We start from the raw sequence: 17,915 nt of genomic DNA, 5'->3' as shown, positions 1-17,915 counted from the left end.
AGAGCTTCTCCTCTTCATACACACTCAGAGCTCCGCCTCTTCATACATGCTCAGAGCTCCTCCTCTTCATACACACTCAGGGAGGAGACAAAGGATATACAGTACATACACACACAGCACAAGGCCGTGTTCACACTACAAGATGTTTCTTGAGCTGCAGTTCCTCTGATCTCCACAAGGTGGTGATCTCACCTCTCCCCAGACAGGAAGACTCTATGGAATACAGACAGGAAGTGATGTCAGATACAGACAGGAAGTTCCATTTGGAAGGCCGTAGTGACAAGACACTGCTGGATCTGGCTACAGAGGAGGTAATATGTAGATTAACCCCTTCAGGGGAATCAGTTGATGATGAATATATCTTCCCTCCAAATCTGGCCATACATGGTTCAGTTTTATTGTTCATCCAGCGGGATGAGAGGAAAAAACTGAAGTGATTCCCCCATCCACACATTGGAGGGGGATGGGGGAATCCTCACCGCTGCACTTTTGTATTCTGACAATGGGGGGCGCTCCTCCGCTCTTAGAATACACAGATCAGTGATGAAGCTATTGGCTGCAGCTGCTGATCGAGTGACTTTTATCCAGCAGTGACCGCTAAGGATGAGCTCAGGCGCGTTCGCATGTTCCACGTGCAGAGCCCGCCAGGAAGTCGGCGCAGTGCTGCGCTAATCACAGGCAATGAGACATTGCCATGATGTGCGGCTGCAGAGATCGGGCAATGTCTCACTGTCTGTGATTAGCACAGCGCTGCGCCGACTTCCTGGCGGGCTCTGTGCGTGGAACATGAGAACACACCTGAGCTCATACCTAGTGACCACACATGGATGGAAATGTGACCGATCCCTGCTGAACCCGCTGAATTTCCATGTCTCTGTGGTCACCATAAGTGACTTCCTCCCCTCCCCCTCATCTCCTTCATTATGTAAGTCATGCTGAGATCATCTCCCATTGGCTGAGCAATATTCTCATTTGTCTCTGAGCTCCTCTTTGCTATTCCTCGTCCTGCCTGTTGTTTCCTTGGATTGATTTTCTGTGTAGTGACCCCGGCTTCATCTCTGGGATGCGCTCGTCTGTTGCTTGTCCTGACCTATAAATAAGATTACAGAATAGGAGAGTAATGCGGGATGCAGTGATTCCTTTGTATTGTACAAACCTAACACTGAAAAGATGAACTTCCCTTTCTTCCTCAGCTGTTGTTTCAGATTTGATAGAGTGGAAAACACTCAAAAGCTTTTCTTTATAGTTTATCGCAATTTCAGCAAACTCCGGGGCTATGTAAATAATTCCCTATGTTATATATGTCACTAATGAAGATCAGTGAGCAGACCCTGATGTGTGTGTGTGTGTGTGTAACTATCTAATACTAAGTACCATCAAGTACCAATTTTACACAGCCAGAGGGGCAAGATGGGGAAGGGAGGGGGGGGGGAGGGAATGAGGGGGGGGAGAGAGAGGGGGGAGGAGGGAGAGAGGGGGATGAGGGGGGAGAGAGATGACAGAGGGGGGTGGGAGAGAGAGAGGGACAAGGGGGGGGAAGAGAGGGGGGAGGAGGGAGAGATAGGGGTGAGGGGAGAGGAGAGGGATGGGGGGAGGGACGAGGGCAGAGGAGGGAGAGAGAAAGGGAGAGGGCAGAGGAGGGAGGGAGAGAGGGACGAGAGGGGGAGGGAGAGAGAGGGATGGGGGGAGAGAGAGGGGCGAGAGAGAGGGGGACGAGGGAGGAGGATAGAGAGGGACAAGGGAGAGGGGGGGAGGGAGAGAGGGGGTGGGAGAGAGAGGGGCAAGAGAGAGGGGGAGAGAGGGATGAGGGGGGAGGGACGAGGGGGAGGGAGAGAGGGACGAGGGGGGAGGGAGAGAGAGAGGGGGGAGGGAGGGAGAGAGAGGGATGGGGGGCGAGACAGAGAGGGGGGAGGGAGAGAGAGAGGGACGAGGGGGAGGGAGAGAGAGAGGGACGAGGGGGGAGGGAGAGAGAGAGGGACGAGAGGGGAGGCAGAGAGATAGGGACGAGAGGGGAGGCAGAGAGAGAGGGACGAGGGGGGAGGCAGAGAGAGAGGGACGAGGGGGGAGGCAGAGAGAGAGGGACGAGGGGGGAGGCAGAGAGAGAGGGATGAGGGGGGAGGCAGAGAGAGAGGGATGAGAGGGGAGGCAGAGAGAGAGGGACGAGGGGGGAGGGAGAGAGAGAGGGGGGGAGAGGGACGAGGGGGGAGGGAGAGAGATGAGAGAGGGACGAGGGGGGAGGGAGAGAGATGAGGGAGAGAGATGAGAGAGAGAGAGAGGGATGAGGGGGGAGGGAGAGAGACAGGGAGGTACAAGGGGGGAGGGAGAGAGAGGAACGAGGGGGGGAGAGGGATGAGAGTGGGAGAGAGAGAGAGGGACTAGGGGGAGAGAGGGATGAGGGGGGGAGAGAGAGAGAAACGAGGGAGAGAGAGGGATAAGAGGAGGAGTGAGAGAGAGGGACGAGAGGGGGAAGAAGAGAGGGAGGGGGAGAGGATGGGGGAAGAGAGAGGGAGGGGGACGAGAGGGGAGGGAGAGATATAGTATAAACAGGAAAGTCAGTGCTACTACCCATACACCCCTTAGATAGTGGAGCTCCCGGGCGCTCGATCCGCAGTCACCGGCTGAGTAAAGTAATGTGGAAAAAATGATCTGCGCTCCGTTTGTTGTTTTTAAAATTTCTTCATTTTATTGAATAGCCACAGTGAACAAACACAGATTAAGTCAGTTGACGTGTTTCAGCTTATCAGGCCTTAGTCATAACCACATTACAGACATAAAACTTTGAAATAAATAGTAGCTCTAAAGATCGCAGGCTCCACCTGCAGTAGCTCTAATTGACCACAGGCAATTATCTAAAAAAGAGAATCAGCTGGAATACATATAGGGTGATCCATGTGTATGCCACTCATTTTCACATACCTTGTAGTGATAGTATGCACATGTATGTGCACACACACATGTAAATACACGTGCATACATTCATACACGTATAGACATATACATAAGAAAGCACACCATAAAATTCAAAAATCATTAAATAAAAAAGATGAAAATAATAATCCAGGTATGTGAAAAAAAAAAAACAGAAGAGAGAAAGGAAGAGAGAGAGGAGGCTCTGGGGAGAGGTATTCTTAATGTAAGTATAAGTCCAGATCCCACCTCAGGTTTAACCCCAGAGGAGATGTAGTTTTAAATCTGAAAATCCACCATGTTTCTCTCCCCAATAGCCTTCTCTCCCCATCACCTCCTCTGGGCGAGTGAGACAACTGTTCTATTCCTCTGAAGTGAAATGAGGAAAGATCGCCCTGATGACATTCTCTGTCGTGACGTGTTGCACTCAAAATTTTCCAGCATTTGGCTTGTGTGTGTCACAGTGATGTTCCCCTATCCGGGCTCAAAGGACGGGTGGTATAACCTACATATTGGAGGCTGCATGGGATACAGGTGATCAGGTAGATCACATCGTTTGTGCCACAGTTGATGTATTGCTGCATAATGAACTCTTCATCTGTGGCTGTGGCAACAAACGTTTTACCCAAAAGACACAAGTTACAGTACCTACAGGTTTTTGTATTACAATGGTAACTTCCAGGATCGGAGAGCCAGGTGGGTTGGCAGTGTTTAGATGAGAAAAGACTAAGACTAGTCCCTAATGTGGGCACACGATGGCTAGAAAAATGGCAACCTGCTTGCAATATCCCATTTAAATCTTTATCTGTATACAGTATTGGCAGATTCTTTTTATTATTCTGACTATTTGATAATATTCTTGGGAAAATGTAGTTACAAACGTAATAGGTTTGCCCGTTCTTCTATTTCTAGTGTTGTAACGTTTATTCTTATTTTTATACTCTCTCTTGGCTTTAGGCTTATCTGGTAGTAATTCCTCTCTGTCCATTATGAAAACCCTTTCCAGTCCTTGGTGTATAACAGATTCATTATAACCTCGGTCCAATAAGCGCTGATGAATGACCTTGCATTCCAGCTAAAAGGCTTGGAATGGCATTGATGGTGTGGGATGGATGACAACTGGCTGCAAAAAGTGTAGTGTTACCAGAGCACCTATGGCTTTGTTCAGAGGGGTGGCTGTGGACATGGTACACTTGGACAGAGGGTTGGCTATGGACGTGGTATACTTCGTTAGAGGCGTGGCTGTGGACATGGTACACTTGGACAGAAGGGTGGCTGTGGACGTGGTATACTTGGACAGAGGGGTGGCTGTGGACGTGGTATACTTGGACAGAGGGGTGGCTGTGGACGTGGTATACTTGGACAGAGGGGTGGCTGTGGACGTGGTATACTTGGACAGAGGGGTGGCTGTGGACGTGGTACACTTGGACAGAAGGGTGGCTGTGGACGTGGTACACTTGGACAGAGGGGTGGCTGTGGACGTGGTATACTTGGACAGAGGGGTGGCTGTGGACGTGGTATACTTGGACAGAGGGGTGGCTGTGGACGTGGTATACTTGGACAGAGGGGTGGCTGTGGTATACTTGGACAGAGGGATGGCTGTGGACGTGGTATACTTGGACAGAGGGGTGGCTGTGGACGTGGTATACTTGGACAGAGGGGTGGCTGTGGACGTGGTACACTTGGACAGAGGGGTGGCTGTGGACGTGGTACACTTGGACAGAGGGGTGGCTGTGGACGTGGTACACTTGGACAGAGGGGTGGCTGTGGACGTGGTACACTTGGACAGAGGGGTGGCTGTGGACGTGGTACACTTGGACAGAGGGGTGGCTGTGGACGTGGTACACTTGGACAGAGGGGTGGCTGTGGACGTGGTACACTTGGACAGAGGGGTGGCTGTGGACGTGGTACACTTGGACAGAGGGGTGGCTGTGGACGTGGTACACTTGGACAGAGGGGTGGCTGTGGACGTGGTACACTTGGACAGAGGGGTGGCTGTGGACGTGGTACACTTGGACAGAGGGGTGGCTGTGGACGTGGTACACTTGGACAGAGGGGTGGCTGTGGACGTGGTACACTTGGACAGAGGGGTGGCTGTGGACGTGGTACACTTGGACAGAGGGGTGGCTGTGGACGTGGTACACTTGGACAGAGGGGTGGCTGTGGACGTGGTACACTTGGACAGAGGGGTGGCTGTGGACGTGGTACACTTGGACAGAGGGGTGGCTGTGGACGTGGTACACTTGGACAGAGGGGTGGCTGTGGACGTGGTACACTTGGACAGAGGGGTGGCTGTGGACGTGGTACACTTGGACAGAGGGGTGGCTGTGGACGTGGTACTCTTGGACAGAGGGGTGGCTGTGGGCGTGGTATTCTTGGACAGAGGGGTGGCTGTGGGCGTGGTATTCTTGGACAGAGGGGTGGCTGTGGGCGTGGTATTCTTGGACAGAGGGGTGGCTGTGGACGTGGTATTCTTGGACAGAGGGGTGGCTGTGGACGTGCTATACTTAGACAGAGGGGTGGCTGTGGACATGGTATACTTAGGCAGATAGTGGTGTACCCCAAGGTTCAGTATTATCGGTGTTATCAGTGGTGTACCCCAAAGTTCAGTGTTGGGGCCCTTACATTTGATCTATTTATAAATGATATCGGGTCTGAGATTTCAGTGTTTGCAGATGACACCAAGCTATGCAGTGGAATACTATGAGAGAAAGAAGGGTTTTGGGACGTTAATTGAAATCACGGTCTGGTGAGGCCGTGTCTTTCCATCCCTGTCAATATGACAAGAAGGCACGCAAGCCAATAAGCAAGCAAGCAAGCAAACAACAAGGGGGTGCTCACCGCCGCTGGGTTGTCAACCTCAGCCCCCGTTCACAATGTCCCCGGATATCTCACTACTATCTTCACCATCAACATACAGATTTTAGTGAGTAAACATGTATTTCGGGGGGGGGGGGGGGGGGGTCATGTTGTCATGTTGATATATGCCAGACGATTTATGTACTTCAAAATGAGAGATTTACCGTGTGCCTGCTCCTGATGAGTGGCCCATAGCCACGAAACGCGTCGAGATTTCAGATGCCGTGTTTAATGCATGTACCATTTTTTTCGAGCTGTTAGATGCCGTGTTTTATGCATGTACCGTTTTTTTCGAGCTATCAGATGCCGTGTTTTATGTATGTACCTTTTTTTTCGAGCTATCAGATGCCGTGTTTTATGTATGTACCATTTTTTTCCATATTTTATGGTTTTTCCTTCATGACAGGAAGATTGAGGCCATAGGTCATGTAGGCATTACCTTGTAATATATGTATATATTCATACGTTATTGGTGGATTACGTAATTCTATCATGCAGTGTTATATGTTACCAGTGTCATTACCATATCTAATTGTAAACTGACATTAGCAATATATAGGTTATCCACTGTATATGATTCATTAAACATTTTATATTTTTTTGAGTTGCAAACCACGTGCTTCATCTAAAGTCCCACCCCCTTGTTGTTTGCTTGCTTGCTTGTTGGCTCGCTTGCTTTCCAGTTTCCTCCCCTTCCCCGCCTCTTGCGATGTCCCATAAGTGCCATCATTGTGTATCGACGTCACACCACCCATGGCGGGTGTGCGGCGTCCTTGTGGCGCTGCTATGCCCGCGGCGTTGTTGTTTCCACGCTCCTGAGCGGCATGGGAGATGGTCATGGCACCACTGGCTTGGACGCTAGTCGCTCGGTTTGTGTTGCCTCCCTACCACCTACTACGCATGTGTGACGTTGGTGGGCTGTCCTGTGGTGGTGCTTATATAGGAGTCCTTCCAGGGGGGGATTCGGCACTTGGGGCACTTCACTTATCGGACCCGGTGCCCTCCATTGGATCACGTCCTCCCTATTCAGCACTAGGTAACCCTGCACATCATGAGTTACCTCTACTTAATCAGTCTATCATTCAGGTTTTGGTTTGTTGTAACCTGGCGGGCACTTTTCTACATTTCTCTCAGTGTTGGTATCTTCACCCCGGCACTCTTCACCCCTCAACCTCACACAGCTATAATAAAATTTTTATTCATCAAATTCTCCCCACAGAAACCTCACCATCTGTGTGTCTATTTCTCCATGGAGGAGTGGGAGTATTTAGAAGGACACAAGGATCTCTACAAGGACGTCATGATGGACAATCAGCCGCCCCTCACATCACCGGGTAAGAGGAGACTTTATTGTAAAGGAGAGAGCAGTACGGAGGCTCCACCTAGATCCCCCATCATCTGATAAACACATAGAAACAATGTATTCAGTCAGTGTGTGTGTTTCCTACAGATGGATCCAGTAATGGGAACCCACTAGAGAGATGGATTCCACACAGGAAGGTCGTGGACCCCTTTCAGGATGCCAGGCACATGAATTACTATGGCGGGGATAGGCAGGGGGGTGTGTATTTTGAAGCATGTGATTAGAGCCAGAGGCTCTAATAGGCTTCAAAATAGGGTGGGCTCAGGACACAGAGCACTGCGTCACGATCCCACCCTGTCGGGTGACGATAGTAAATACATTTTCACTATGGTCACGCTATAGTTCCTCCTCGCTAATCAGGAGGCAGGTCTGTGAGACCTGTTTCCCAATTTGGCCATCCTATTGGATGTCTAGCGCTTTGGTGGAAGAGGAGACACACAGGGGAGGAGGCCTGAGACACTGGAGCCACCGCTGCCCGCACTGGTGGAGAGAAGGAGGACAGCCCGCCACTGCAGGAAAGGAGGAGAGCCCCGCCACACAGCGGGTAAGTGCCACTGGACCATTTGCGCGTGGTCAGTGCCGTGGGTGGTCCCGCGGGTGCTGCTGGTGGCCAATGCCACACTATCCGGTGGGGGGGGAGTTGTTGCATGTTTTCTGCCCCCCCCTCAAAAAGGAGAACCCACCAGTCTCCACTGGCTATAAGTTCATAAGTGAATACACACTAACACAACAATACCTGCATGCTGATAGTGCATGCACTGATGATAGTGAAAAATGATGTAATGAAGAATTAAATTAAAAAAATTAAATAGAATGAAATACCAAAGTGATGATATTAAAACGCCATTAAAAAAAAAGTCCATGAGGAAAACATGAGGCAGTGTCTCACCCGACAGGAAAGTACTGCCGGAATGTCACTTCCGGTTTCACGTCCTATGTCGCTTCTGGTTGCCATACAGCTACGTCCCAATGCGTTTCGTCATCACGACTTCGTCCAGGGATTCTGTAGGACGTGAAACCGGAAGTGACGTTCTGCCAGTACTTTGCAGTGGGGTGAAACACTGCCTCTCCCGATAATTGGTCTAATCCCTGTTATACAAGTGTGTTAAACTGTGTTCAAGACATACTGCACTAGTAGAGCTGTACTCTTTCATCCTTTATATGAGCAACCTAATCCAGACCTACAGAAGTGAAGAACTTTGTGGTGTAATATTAACCTTTTTGTGGTTAACCACTCTATTGCCAAACAGGAGAATGTGTGGCATTTTGATCCGGTGAGTTCATATCTGATGGGGAAGAGGTGGTGTGTGCACATGTGGTGTGGTGTGAAGAGCTGAACACTATTGGAGGACTTTCTCTATTGCACATCGGCATAATGTTGCACTAACGTTTTTCACATGGACTTTTTTAAATGGTGTTTTAATATCGACGCTTTGGTATTTCATTCTATTTACATTTTTTTATTTCATTCTTCATTACATCATTTCTCGCTATCAGCATGCAGTTATTGTTGTGTTAGTGTGTTTTCACTTATGAACTTATAGCACTGCTGTATACAGATAGTTATTTGTTTTAGGTGTAATGTTTTTTTTAATGTATTCAGTCAGTGTGTGTGTTTTCTACAGATGGATCCAGTAATGGGAACCCACCAGAGAGATGTCCCCGTCCTCTGTATTCCCGGGATTCCACACAGGAAGATCACACCATCCCTCACCATCATCAGGTAGATGGTTGACAATTATTGGTAGTTCTGATATACTGTATACACAGCATGTTTCTTACAATTAATATTTCTCTTATATTCACCGACCGACACAGCTCCTCTCTGTAACAAAATGGGTTGTTAGCCCTATCACTGGAGATACTAGGCAAGTTGTAATAAAACACTTCAGAACTTTTAGTTCCGCCCAGGGGGCGCTCCCTAGGCTACAACCCCACAGCCTGCTCAGGCAGAACTCCGTTTTTTCTTGCCTAGTGAAGGAGATACACCTAGGAACCCTGCGGGCCCATAGGTCCGTGTTTTTTTGATGCAGAAGCTTGGCTTTTTGCGCAAGATGAATGATCCTATGATCTATCAACAGCCGGCTGGGTGACAGGCTGGTTCACTTATCCTTGTAGTCTCCCCAGTCCGGCCAGCGAGTGTGTGCAGGTCGCAGCTACGGCTCGGCAGGCCACGGCATACCTCAGCTCCAGAGGTGGTCGGGGAGCTTTATGCTCCAGGGCGTACATATGGCCGGGCTACTGATGTCTGCATCACAGTATACCAAGGCCAGTAGTCTTCCCTATACTGATCAGGAGCTGACTACCGTGCAATGTCTCCCAGCTTCAGGACTGGTAAGTAAAGCTCTCCCTGCCTGGCAGGGTGGAGCAGCTGGGCATTCCCTGGGAGGTCGATTCGGGAGCCCCCCTCTCTTCTCTCCCCTGTCCTGACTCCCTCCTTCCCCCCCCCCTCACGGGGGGGGGGGGGGGGGGTGGCTGTACATGTGCTGAGCGGTGTGTGTGTGTGTCTGGGCTCTCGCCTGGGGGTTTTAGCTGTGCTGGGTGCCTGGGTCCTGCAGCTTAGTCCCGCAGGATGCCTGTGTAGTCATGCCCCTGTGTTGGTGCAGCGCTGTGCCTGCCACATGTTCTCTCTAGTCCCACATAGCGCTGTTCGTGGCCATTTTAAGTATGGGCAAGGGTCAGACTGGCTTCTGGCTTCAGTCGGCCATTTTCCTGGTGATTCCCTATTAAGTACACTGGCGGCCATTTTCTTGTAGCCAGACCACGTTTTTGTGCTCTAGCCGCTGCCGCTGTGCTCTCTGCTTCCTGTTTGGTCATCACAGGGCGCTGGGAAGGTTTTCCTGTGTTCTGAACATGTGTGTTTGATTGCCCACCGATCGTGCGACCAGTCGCCCACAGACACAGTTTTCTGCTATCTCTGCATCTGGGAGCGCTGGGGATCTCCAGGCATTGCGGTAATACAGCGTGGAACAGCCCAGGGTAGTGAGTCCAGCGGGTTAGAGCCCCTCAGCCAGCGGCAGCAGGAGGGTGGGACTGTCACTGTCCTAAGTCCCCTTCGGGTGGCAGACAGGGTAGGGTCAGCATGGCTTCAGAAACTGGTGTTTCTTCCCCCGAAATCCAGACAGTTGCAACCGGGTCACCTGCGGACTGCGCGACCCCTATGGACACCCTTACGGCAGTCCTCAATTTGTTCGTTGCCAAGATAGAGGTGGTATGTGGGAAGAAAAGTGATAAAAAGTGGCCCCTGCCCACCCCCCCGTCCTCTGGGGAGAGCTCTGAGGCAGACTCGGGCCCTGCTGAGGCCGGTGACCCCTGCTCTGTCTTGTCAGATGACGCTGACCAGGACCGTTCGGACAGTGAGGATGAGTCCGGGTCCGGGCGCGATAAAGTGCTAGTTGGAACACTTATCACAGCTGTGCGTGATACCCTGAAGATTCAGGAGCCAGCGGACCCATCTGCTGATATACCGGTTCCCTTTGGGTCCCGCAAGCCAGCACGTTCACCTAAGGTGTTCCCGTATCTGACTTATTTTGATAAGTTAATTTACAAGGAATGGGGTCACCCGCAACGGACCTTTTCGGTCCCCAAATACATGGCGGTGCGTTACCCCTTTGAGGAAAGCCTTCTCAAGAAATGATCGGCTCCTCCGGTCGTGGACCCCCCAGTATCCAGGTTAAATAAAGTAACCACGATCCCGCTTCAGGGGACTCCGCATTCAGAGATCCCACGGATAGGAAGGCCGAGGCGGGGGCTCGTTCCTTGTTTACGGTTGTGGGGTTAGCCGTGCGACCAGTACTGGCATCCGCACTGGTGTTGCAGACACTGACTGAGTGGGCAAAAGTTTTGCACCTTGAATTGGGAGAGCAACAGGCTTCCCCTGTCTGCGTAGAACTAGCAGACCAACGAGTGTAAGGCCTTATGTACGTTTGTGACGCGGCCCTGGATACTCTCCCCCTGTTATCCAGGGCTCCAGTGTCAGCCGTGGTGCTGAGGCGCCTGATTTGGTTAAAATGCTGGTCTGCTGACCAGGCATCCAAAAAGCCCTGACGGATCTTCCTTTCCTTGGCGACCGGCTCTTTGGAGCCTCGTTGGATGACATTATTAAAAATGCCACTGGTGGTAAGAGTACTCTACTCCCACAGGCCAGGAAGGCTAAGGAGCCACGCCGTAGGCAAGGGCCCTCTTTTTCCGGCTTTTTCATCTGCCCGGTGCTTCGACAAAACGTCCCAGCCCGACAGGACGCCCACGGATGGTCAAAAGCGTCCCTGGAACCGCAAGCCTACTAAGCCTGCGAACAAGGGTGCTACCGCATGAAGGTTTGCCCCCACCCATGTCTCAGGGGGGGGGTCGCCTTCGGGAGTTTGCAGCCCAGTGGTCCTCCCGGTTATCCAACCAATGGGTCTGCGATCTGATTTCCACAGACTACAAGATAGTTTCTCTCTTGGCCGCCAATCAGATTTTCCCCTCCAGCATACCCGTATCCGCGGTTCGCCGGGAGGCCCTGTTGGGGGCGGTAAGGGACTTTCTGAATCAGGAGGTGATTGTACCAGTTCCGGCATTGGAAAGCTTCCAGGGATTCTACTCAAATCTGTTTGCGGTTCCCAAGAAGGAAGGGGTACGTCCGATCTTGAACTTGAAAGCCCTCAATCACTTTGTAAAAGTGCAGAGGTTCAGAATGGAATCATTTCGCTCAGTAGTCACTGCACTCCATCAAGGTGACTCCCTGGCGTCCTTGGACATCCAGGATGCGTAACTGCACATACCCATATGCCTTCGGCATCAAAAATGTCTCAGTTTGGCAGTCAGGGAAGTCCATTACCAATTTGTGGCTCTTCCCTTTGGCCTGGCATCAGCCCCCCGAGTCTTCACCAAGGTACTGGCTCCAGTATTGGCGTTGTGGGATCGCGATCGTGGGTTACCTAGACAATCTCCTGAGAGCATCTTCCGCCTCAGAATTAGAGGAGGATGTGGCGATCACCATGCAGACCCTGCAAGAATTTGGGTGGCTGTTGAACCTAAAGAAGTGATTGTGCCGACCCAGCGTCTGGAGTACCTAGGTTTGCTATTGTACTCCAGGGAAGCGAGGGTATTTCTCCCTTCAGACAAACTGCAGATTCTCAGATCTGCGGTCAAACTACTGTTGTATCACAAGTGGTCGTCGCTCCGCTTTTGCATGCGAGTACTGGGGCTCATGGTAGCCTCTTGGCAGTACCTTATGCCCAGTTCCACACCAGAGTACTGCAGAAGGAGATCTTGTTGAAATGGGACAAATCTCCGTTGTCCCTGGATCGACAGATCCAGGTGAGCCAACCAGTCAGGGACTCTCTGATCTGGTGGTTGAGGTCCCCAGTGATTCAGTCCATAAAATCATTCCTTCCTCTGAAATGGACGGTGATCACTGTGGACGCCAGTCTATCCAGCTGGGGTGGAGTGATGGGAATTCAGTCGGCTCAAAGCCTCTGGTCGACGGAAGAATCCAAGTTGGCGATCAATCTGCTCGAATTGAGAGCGATCAGGCTGTGTCTCCACACATGGTCGTTGAGTCTTCAAGGGCGTCCCATCAGGATACAGTCGGACAACGCCACGGTTGTGGCATACATAAATCACCAAGGAGGAACAAGAAGCTCAGCCGCTGCTCGGGAGGTCGCACACATACTTCGGTGGGCAGAGCGACACGTACCGGCCTTGTCGGACATTTACATCCCTGGGGTGGAAAATTGGCAGGCGGACTATCTGAGCTGCCAGATACTGGACCCAGGAGAATGGGCATTGCACCCGGAGATATTCAGGCAGCTGTGCCTGAAGTGGGGCACACCAGATGTGGATCTACTGGCCTCCCGTCTCAATCGGAAGGTGACAAGATTCGTGTCCAGGACAAGAGATCCATGGGCAGACGCGTCAAACGCGCTGGTGGCTCCGTGGGATCAGTACCAGCTGATCTACGCCTTTCCTCCACTGAAACTGTTGCCACGTCTGCTCCGCAGAGTGGAAGCCCAGGGGATTCCAGTAATCATGGTTGCCCCAGATTGGGCTCAGCGGCCCTGGTACACGGACCTGGTGCGTCTGGTGGCAGACGCTCCCTGGCGACTGCCGTTGCGAGAGGACCTCCTATCTCAAGGTCCAATCTTTCATTATGCTTTACAATCGCTGGCTTTAACTGCATGGCTATTGAGAGCCAGGTGTTGAGGTACCGGGGTCTGTCGGACTCGGTGATCCCAACTATGTTGAGGGCGAGGAAATCTTCTCGGAAGATATACCATCGTACCTGGAAGGCCTACATCTCCATGTGTGAGGAGAAAGGATGGCATCCGCGTTCCTTTTCCATATCCAGGATCCTGCTGTTTCTCCAGCAAGGAGTTGACCAGAGATTGGCATTAAGCACCATCAAAGGGGAAATTTCAGCTTTGGCTGTCTTTTCAACCACCCCTGGCATTGCACTCCTTAGTGAGTGCCTTCGTTCAGGGGGTACGACACGTAGTCCCTCTGGTGCGTCCACTGTTACCCCCATGGGATTTGAACCTGGTGTTGTCGGCACTTCAAAAACTGCAGTTTGAAAACATCAGGGAGATTCCCCTGTTGACTCTTTCCCAGAAAGTGGTCTTTCTAGTGGCCATTACATTGGCCAGGAGGGTTTCGGAATTGGCAGCCTTGTCTTGCAAGTCGCCCTATCTGGTCATCCACAGGGATAAGGTGGTGTTGTGTCCGCAACCGTCCTTTCTACCGAAGGTGGTCTCAGCTTTTCATATCAATGAGGACATTGTATTACCATCGTTGTGTCCTAAGCCGAAGCACCCTAAAGTGGTGACCCTTCACGTTCTCGATGTGGTTATGGCTCTAAAAGTGTATTTGTCTGCCACTGCTCCCTTTCGGAAGTCAGACTTACTGTTTGTTTCAGGGGCTGGTCCAAAGAAGGGTATGGCGGTCTCGTCGGCCACCATTTCCAGGTGGATCAGACAGATTGTAGTACAAGCCTACACCTTGAAGGGGCAGGTGCCCCCCTTTCCGGTCACGGCCCACTCTACAAGGGCAATCGGAACGTCTTGGGCTTTCTGAAACCGAGCGTCTGTCGCTCAGGTGTGTAAGGCGGCGACCTGGTCGTTAGTCCATGCGTTTACCAAGTTCTGCAGGGTAGACGTCAGTGCATCGGCTGATGCCTGTTTTGGCCGCAAAGTTTTGCAGACGGCCGTGTAGTTGCAATAATTATGCAAACTTGTTTTTCCTAGTTTTTCAATAAAAACGCAGTACTGTTGTGTTAATGCACTGTTGCATTATTTCCGCAATTAGTTGCGGTCTTGTGGATCACTCCTGTTGAGGATACCCGGTTACGTGGTGGTGTTTTTTCCACACACTGCTGTTTTTTGTGGGTTTAGTTTCACTAGTTCCCACTTGCCATGGTAGATGAAGTTTTATGCTGTTTTTCCCACCCCTCGTTTGGCACTGCTTGGGGACGTCCCATTTAGTTACAGAGAGGAGCTGTGTCGGTCGGTGAATATAAGAGAAAATAGGATTTTTGTACTCACCGTAAAATCCTTTTCTCTGTAATTCACCGACCGACACAGCACCCACCCCTCCTTTTTCTTTTTACGTTATACTGCTTGTTGACATACTGAGTTCTGCCTGAGCAGGCTGTGGGTTTGAAGCCTAGGAACCGCCACCTGGGCGGAACTAAAAGTTCTGAAGTGTTGTATTACAACTTGCCTAGAATCTCCAGTGATAGGGCTAACAACCCATTTTGTTACAGAGAGGAGCTGTGTAGGTTGGTGAATTACAGAGAAAAGGATTTTACGGTGAGTACAAAAATCCTATTTTTATTATATATTCAGAGTGGAAACCTCGGGGATGATAATATTGATGTTAAAGAAGAGTATAAAGAGGAGGATGAAGAATATGGAGTGATGAAGGAGTTATCAGAAGGACACAAGGATATGATGGAGCCACCTAATACCAGGAACCCACCAGAGAGATGTCCCCATTCTTGGGATTCCACACAGGAAGATCACACCGTCCCTCACCATCATCAGGTAGATTAGTGGATATCAACTCTGTCCTCAGGGCCCACTGACAGGCCAGGTTTTATGTATTACATTGGGGGAGATGCAGACTAGAATTACTGCAATCACTGAGCAGCAAATGATATCACCTGTGATGTATTTCAGTTATCTTGCAAACCTGACCTGTTAGTGGGCCCTGAGGACAGGGTTGATGACCACTGAGTTAAATGATGGCAATTATTGGTAGTTCTGATTTATACACAGCATGTTTGTTACCTTGAATGTTTTATTATATATTCAGAGTGGAAACCTCGGGGATGATAATATTGTTGTTAAAGAAGAATATAAAGAGGAGGATGAGGAGTATGGAGTGATGGAGGAGTTTTCAGAAGGACACAAGGATATGATGGAGCCACCAAATACCAGGAACCCACCAGAGAGATGTCCCCGTCCTCTGTATTCCCGGGATTCCACACAGGAAGATCACACCATCCCTCACTGTTACAAGGTTGGTGGGACAGAGCATCTAGAACATGGACAAAATCCCAAGAAATTCTTTAAGTATGTAAACAGTAAAAAAGGGATGACAGACCATATTGGCCCCATAAAGAATGAGGAAGGACATCTGGTTATAAAGGATGGGTAGATGGTGAAGGTATTGAATTTATTCTTCTCCTCAGTCTTCACGATGGAACGAGTAACCAAAACTGCAGTGTTTATCCTCATGACACATCACAGGAAGCACCTCCGTGGTTAACAGAGGACAGAATTAAAATTAGACTTGGGAAACGTAACATTAATAAATCACCGGGACCAGATGACTTGCACCTGAGGGTACTTAGGGAACTGAACTCAGTCAGGTAATTGCCAGACTATTGTTCCTAATTTTTACTGACTGGAATGGTACCAGCTGATTGGAGAAAAGCCAATGTAGCACCAGTATTTAAAAAGGGCCCAAAATACATCCCTGGGAATTACAGACCAGTTAGCCTAACATCAATAGTATGTAAACTCTTGGAGGGGATGATAAGGTGCTATATACAAGATTTTAGTAATGAGAACGGTATCATTAGCAGTAATCAGCATGGATTCATGAAGAATCGTTCTTGCCAAACCAATTTATTAATCTTCTATGAGGAGGTGAGTTTCCATTTAGATAAAGGAAGGCCCGTAGACGTGATGTATCTGGATTTTGCAAAAGCATTTGAGACAGTTCTCCATAAACATTTACTGTACAAAATAAGGTCTGTTGGCATGGACCATAGGGTGAGTACATGGATTGAAAACTGGCTACAAAGGCGAGTTCAGAGGGTGGTGATAAATGGGGAGTACTCGGAATGGTCAGGGGTGGGTAGTGGGGTCCCCCAGGGTTCTGTGCTGGGACCAATTCTGTTTAATTTGTTCATAAATGACCTGGAGGATGGGGTAAACAGTTCAATCTCTGTATTTGCAGACAATACTAAGCTAAGCAGGGCAATAACTTCTCCGCAGGATGTGGAAACCTTGCAAAAAGATCTGAACAAATTAATGGGATGGGCAACTACATGGCAAATGAGGTTCAATGTAGAATAATGTAAAATAATGCATTTAGGTGGCAAAAATATGAATGCAATTTATACATTGGGGGGAGAACCTCTGGGGGATTCTAGGATGGAAAAGGGCCTGGGGGTCCTAGTAGATGATAGGCTCAGAAATGCCAAGCTGCTGCTAACAAAGCAAACAGAATATTGGCATTAAAAAGGGGATCAACTCCAGAGATAAAACGATAATTCTCCGGCTCTACAAAACTCTGGTCCGGTCGCACCTGGAGTATACTGTCCAGTTTTGGGCACCAGTCCTCAGGAAGGATGTACTGGAAATGGAGCGAGTACAAAGAAGGGCAACAAAGCTAATAAAGGGTCTGGAGGATATTAGTTATGAGGAAAGGTTGTGAGCACTGAACTTATTTTCTCTGGAGAAGAGATGCTTGAGAGAGGATATGATTTCAATATACAAATACCGTACTGGTGACCCCACAATAGGGATAAAACTTTTTTGCGGAAGGGCGTTTAACAAGACTCGTGGCCACTCATTAAAATTAGAAGAAAAGAGGTTTAACCTTAAACTACATAGAGGGTTCTTTACTGTAAGAGCGGCAAGGATGTGGAATTCCCTTCTACAGGCGGTGGTCTCAGCGGGGGGCATCAATAGTTTCAAGAAACTATTAGATAAGCACCTGAATGACCGCAACATACATGGATATACAATGTAATACTGACATATAATCACACACATAGGTTGGACTTGTGTCTCTTTTCGACTATGTAATCTCACCTACTATGTAACTATGTATTGGTTTCGTGGACTTTTGTCCAAAAAATGTTGAAGAGACTCACAATCCCACCAGTAGTGGAGCATGGTACCTTATGCTTTCTCACATCTCCAGCATGTATTGAGTATGGATGGGGAGAATTTATGGAGGTGGGATGGAGTTCTGTACCAACAGTTTTTTTTGGACTTTGTAGCAATTTTCCTGAATGGCTGCATTAAGAGAGCCCTTGTGTGTGTATTCATTAATGGTATCCCACTGATCATCAGAAAGGGAAATCTGAATATCTTTCTCCCAGGCTAAGCGCGCTGACTGAGGGTGGTGGGAGAATCCTCTAAGAGCAAGGCATATATGGAAGAAATTAAGTGTCTTTGTCGCAATTTTTGTGTGCATTAAGATTAAAATGGTGTAAGGTGTCTTGTCTACATTGATGTTGAGGCATGGGTTGATAAGAAGTGGTGTAATTGTCTATACATCCAAAAAGGAA

The 17,915-nt window shown here is 49.5% G+C and overlaps 1 protein-coding gene across 1 annotated transcript in view; it reads left to right on the top strand.

Annotated features, from left to right (window-relative positions):
* The window catches only part of LOC143986885 (uncharacterized), a 159,558-nt gene that overhangs the window by 42,098 nt on the left and 99,545 nt on the right, over nucleotides 1-17,915 (top strand). Inside the window, exons 10-14 of the mRNA XM_077485291.1 lie at nucleotides 244-311; nucleotides 6,986-7,100; nucleotides 8,755-8,852; nucleotides 14,953-15,150; nucleotides 15,422-15,628. Of these exons, the coding sequence (XP_077341417.1) occupies nucleotides 244-311; nucleotides 6,986-7,100; nucleotides 8,755-8,852; nucleotides 14,953-15,150; nucleotides 15,422-15,628 (686 nt within the window). The remainder of the gene's footprint in view (nucleotides 1-243; nucleotides 312-6,985; nucleotides 7,101-8,754; nucleotides 8,853-14,952; nucleotides 15,151-15,421; nucleotides 15,629-17,915) is intronic.

Source organism: Lithobates pipiens, unplaced genomic scaffold, assembly GCF_037356315.1.
Source record: "Lithobates pipiens isolate NorthernLeopardFrog02 unplaced genomic scaffold, aLitPip1_a1.2 Scaffold_18, whole genome shotgun sequence".
In the NCBI taxonomy this organism is placed as follows: Eukaryota; Metazoa; Chordata; class Amphibia; order Anura; family Ranidae; genus Lithobates; species Lithobates pipiens.
This window is presented reverse-complemented; position numbering and strand designations above follow the sequence as displayed.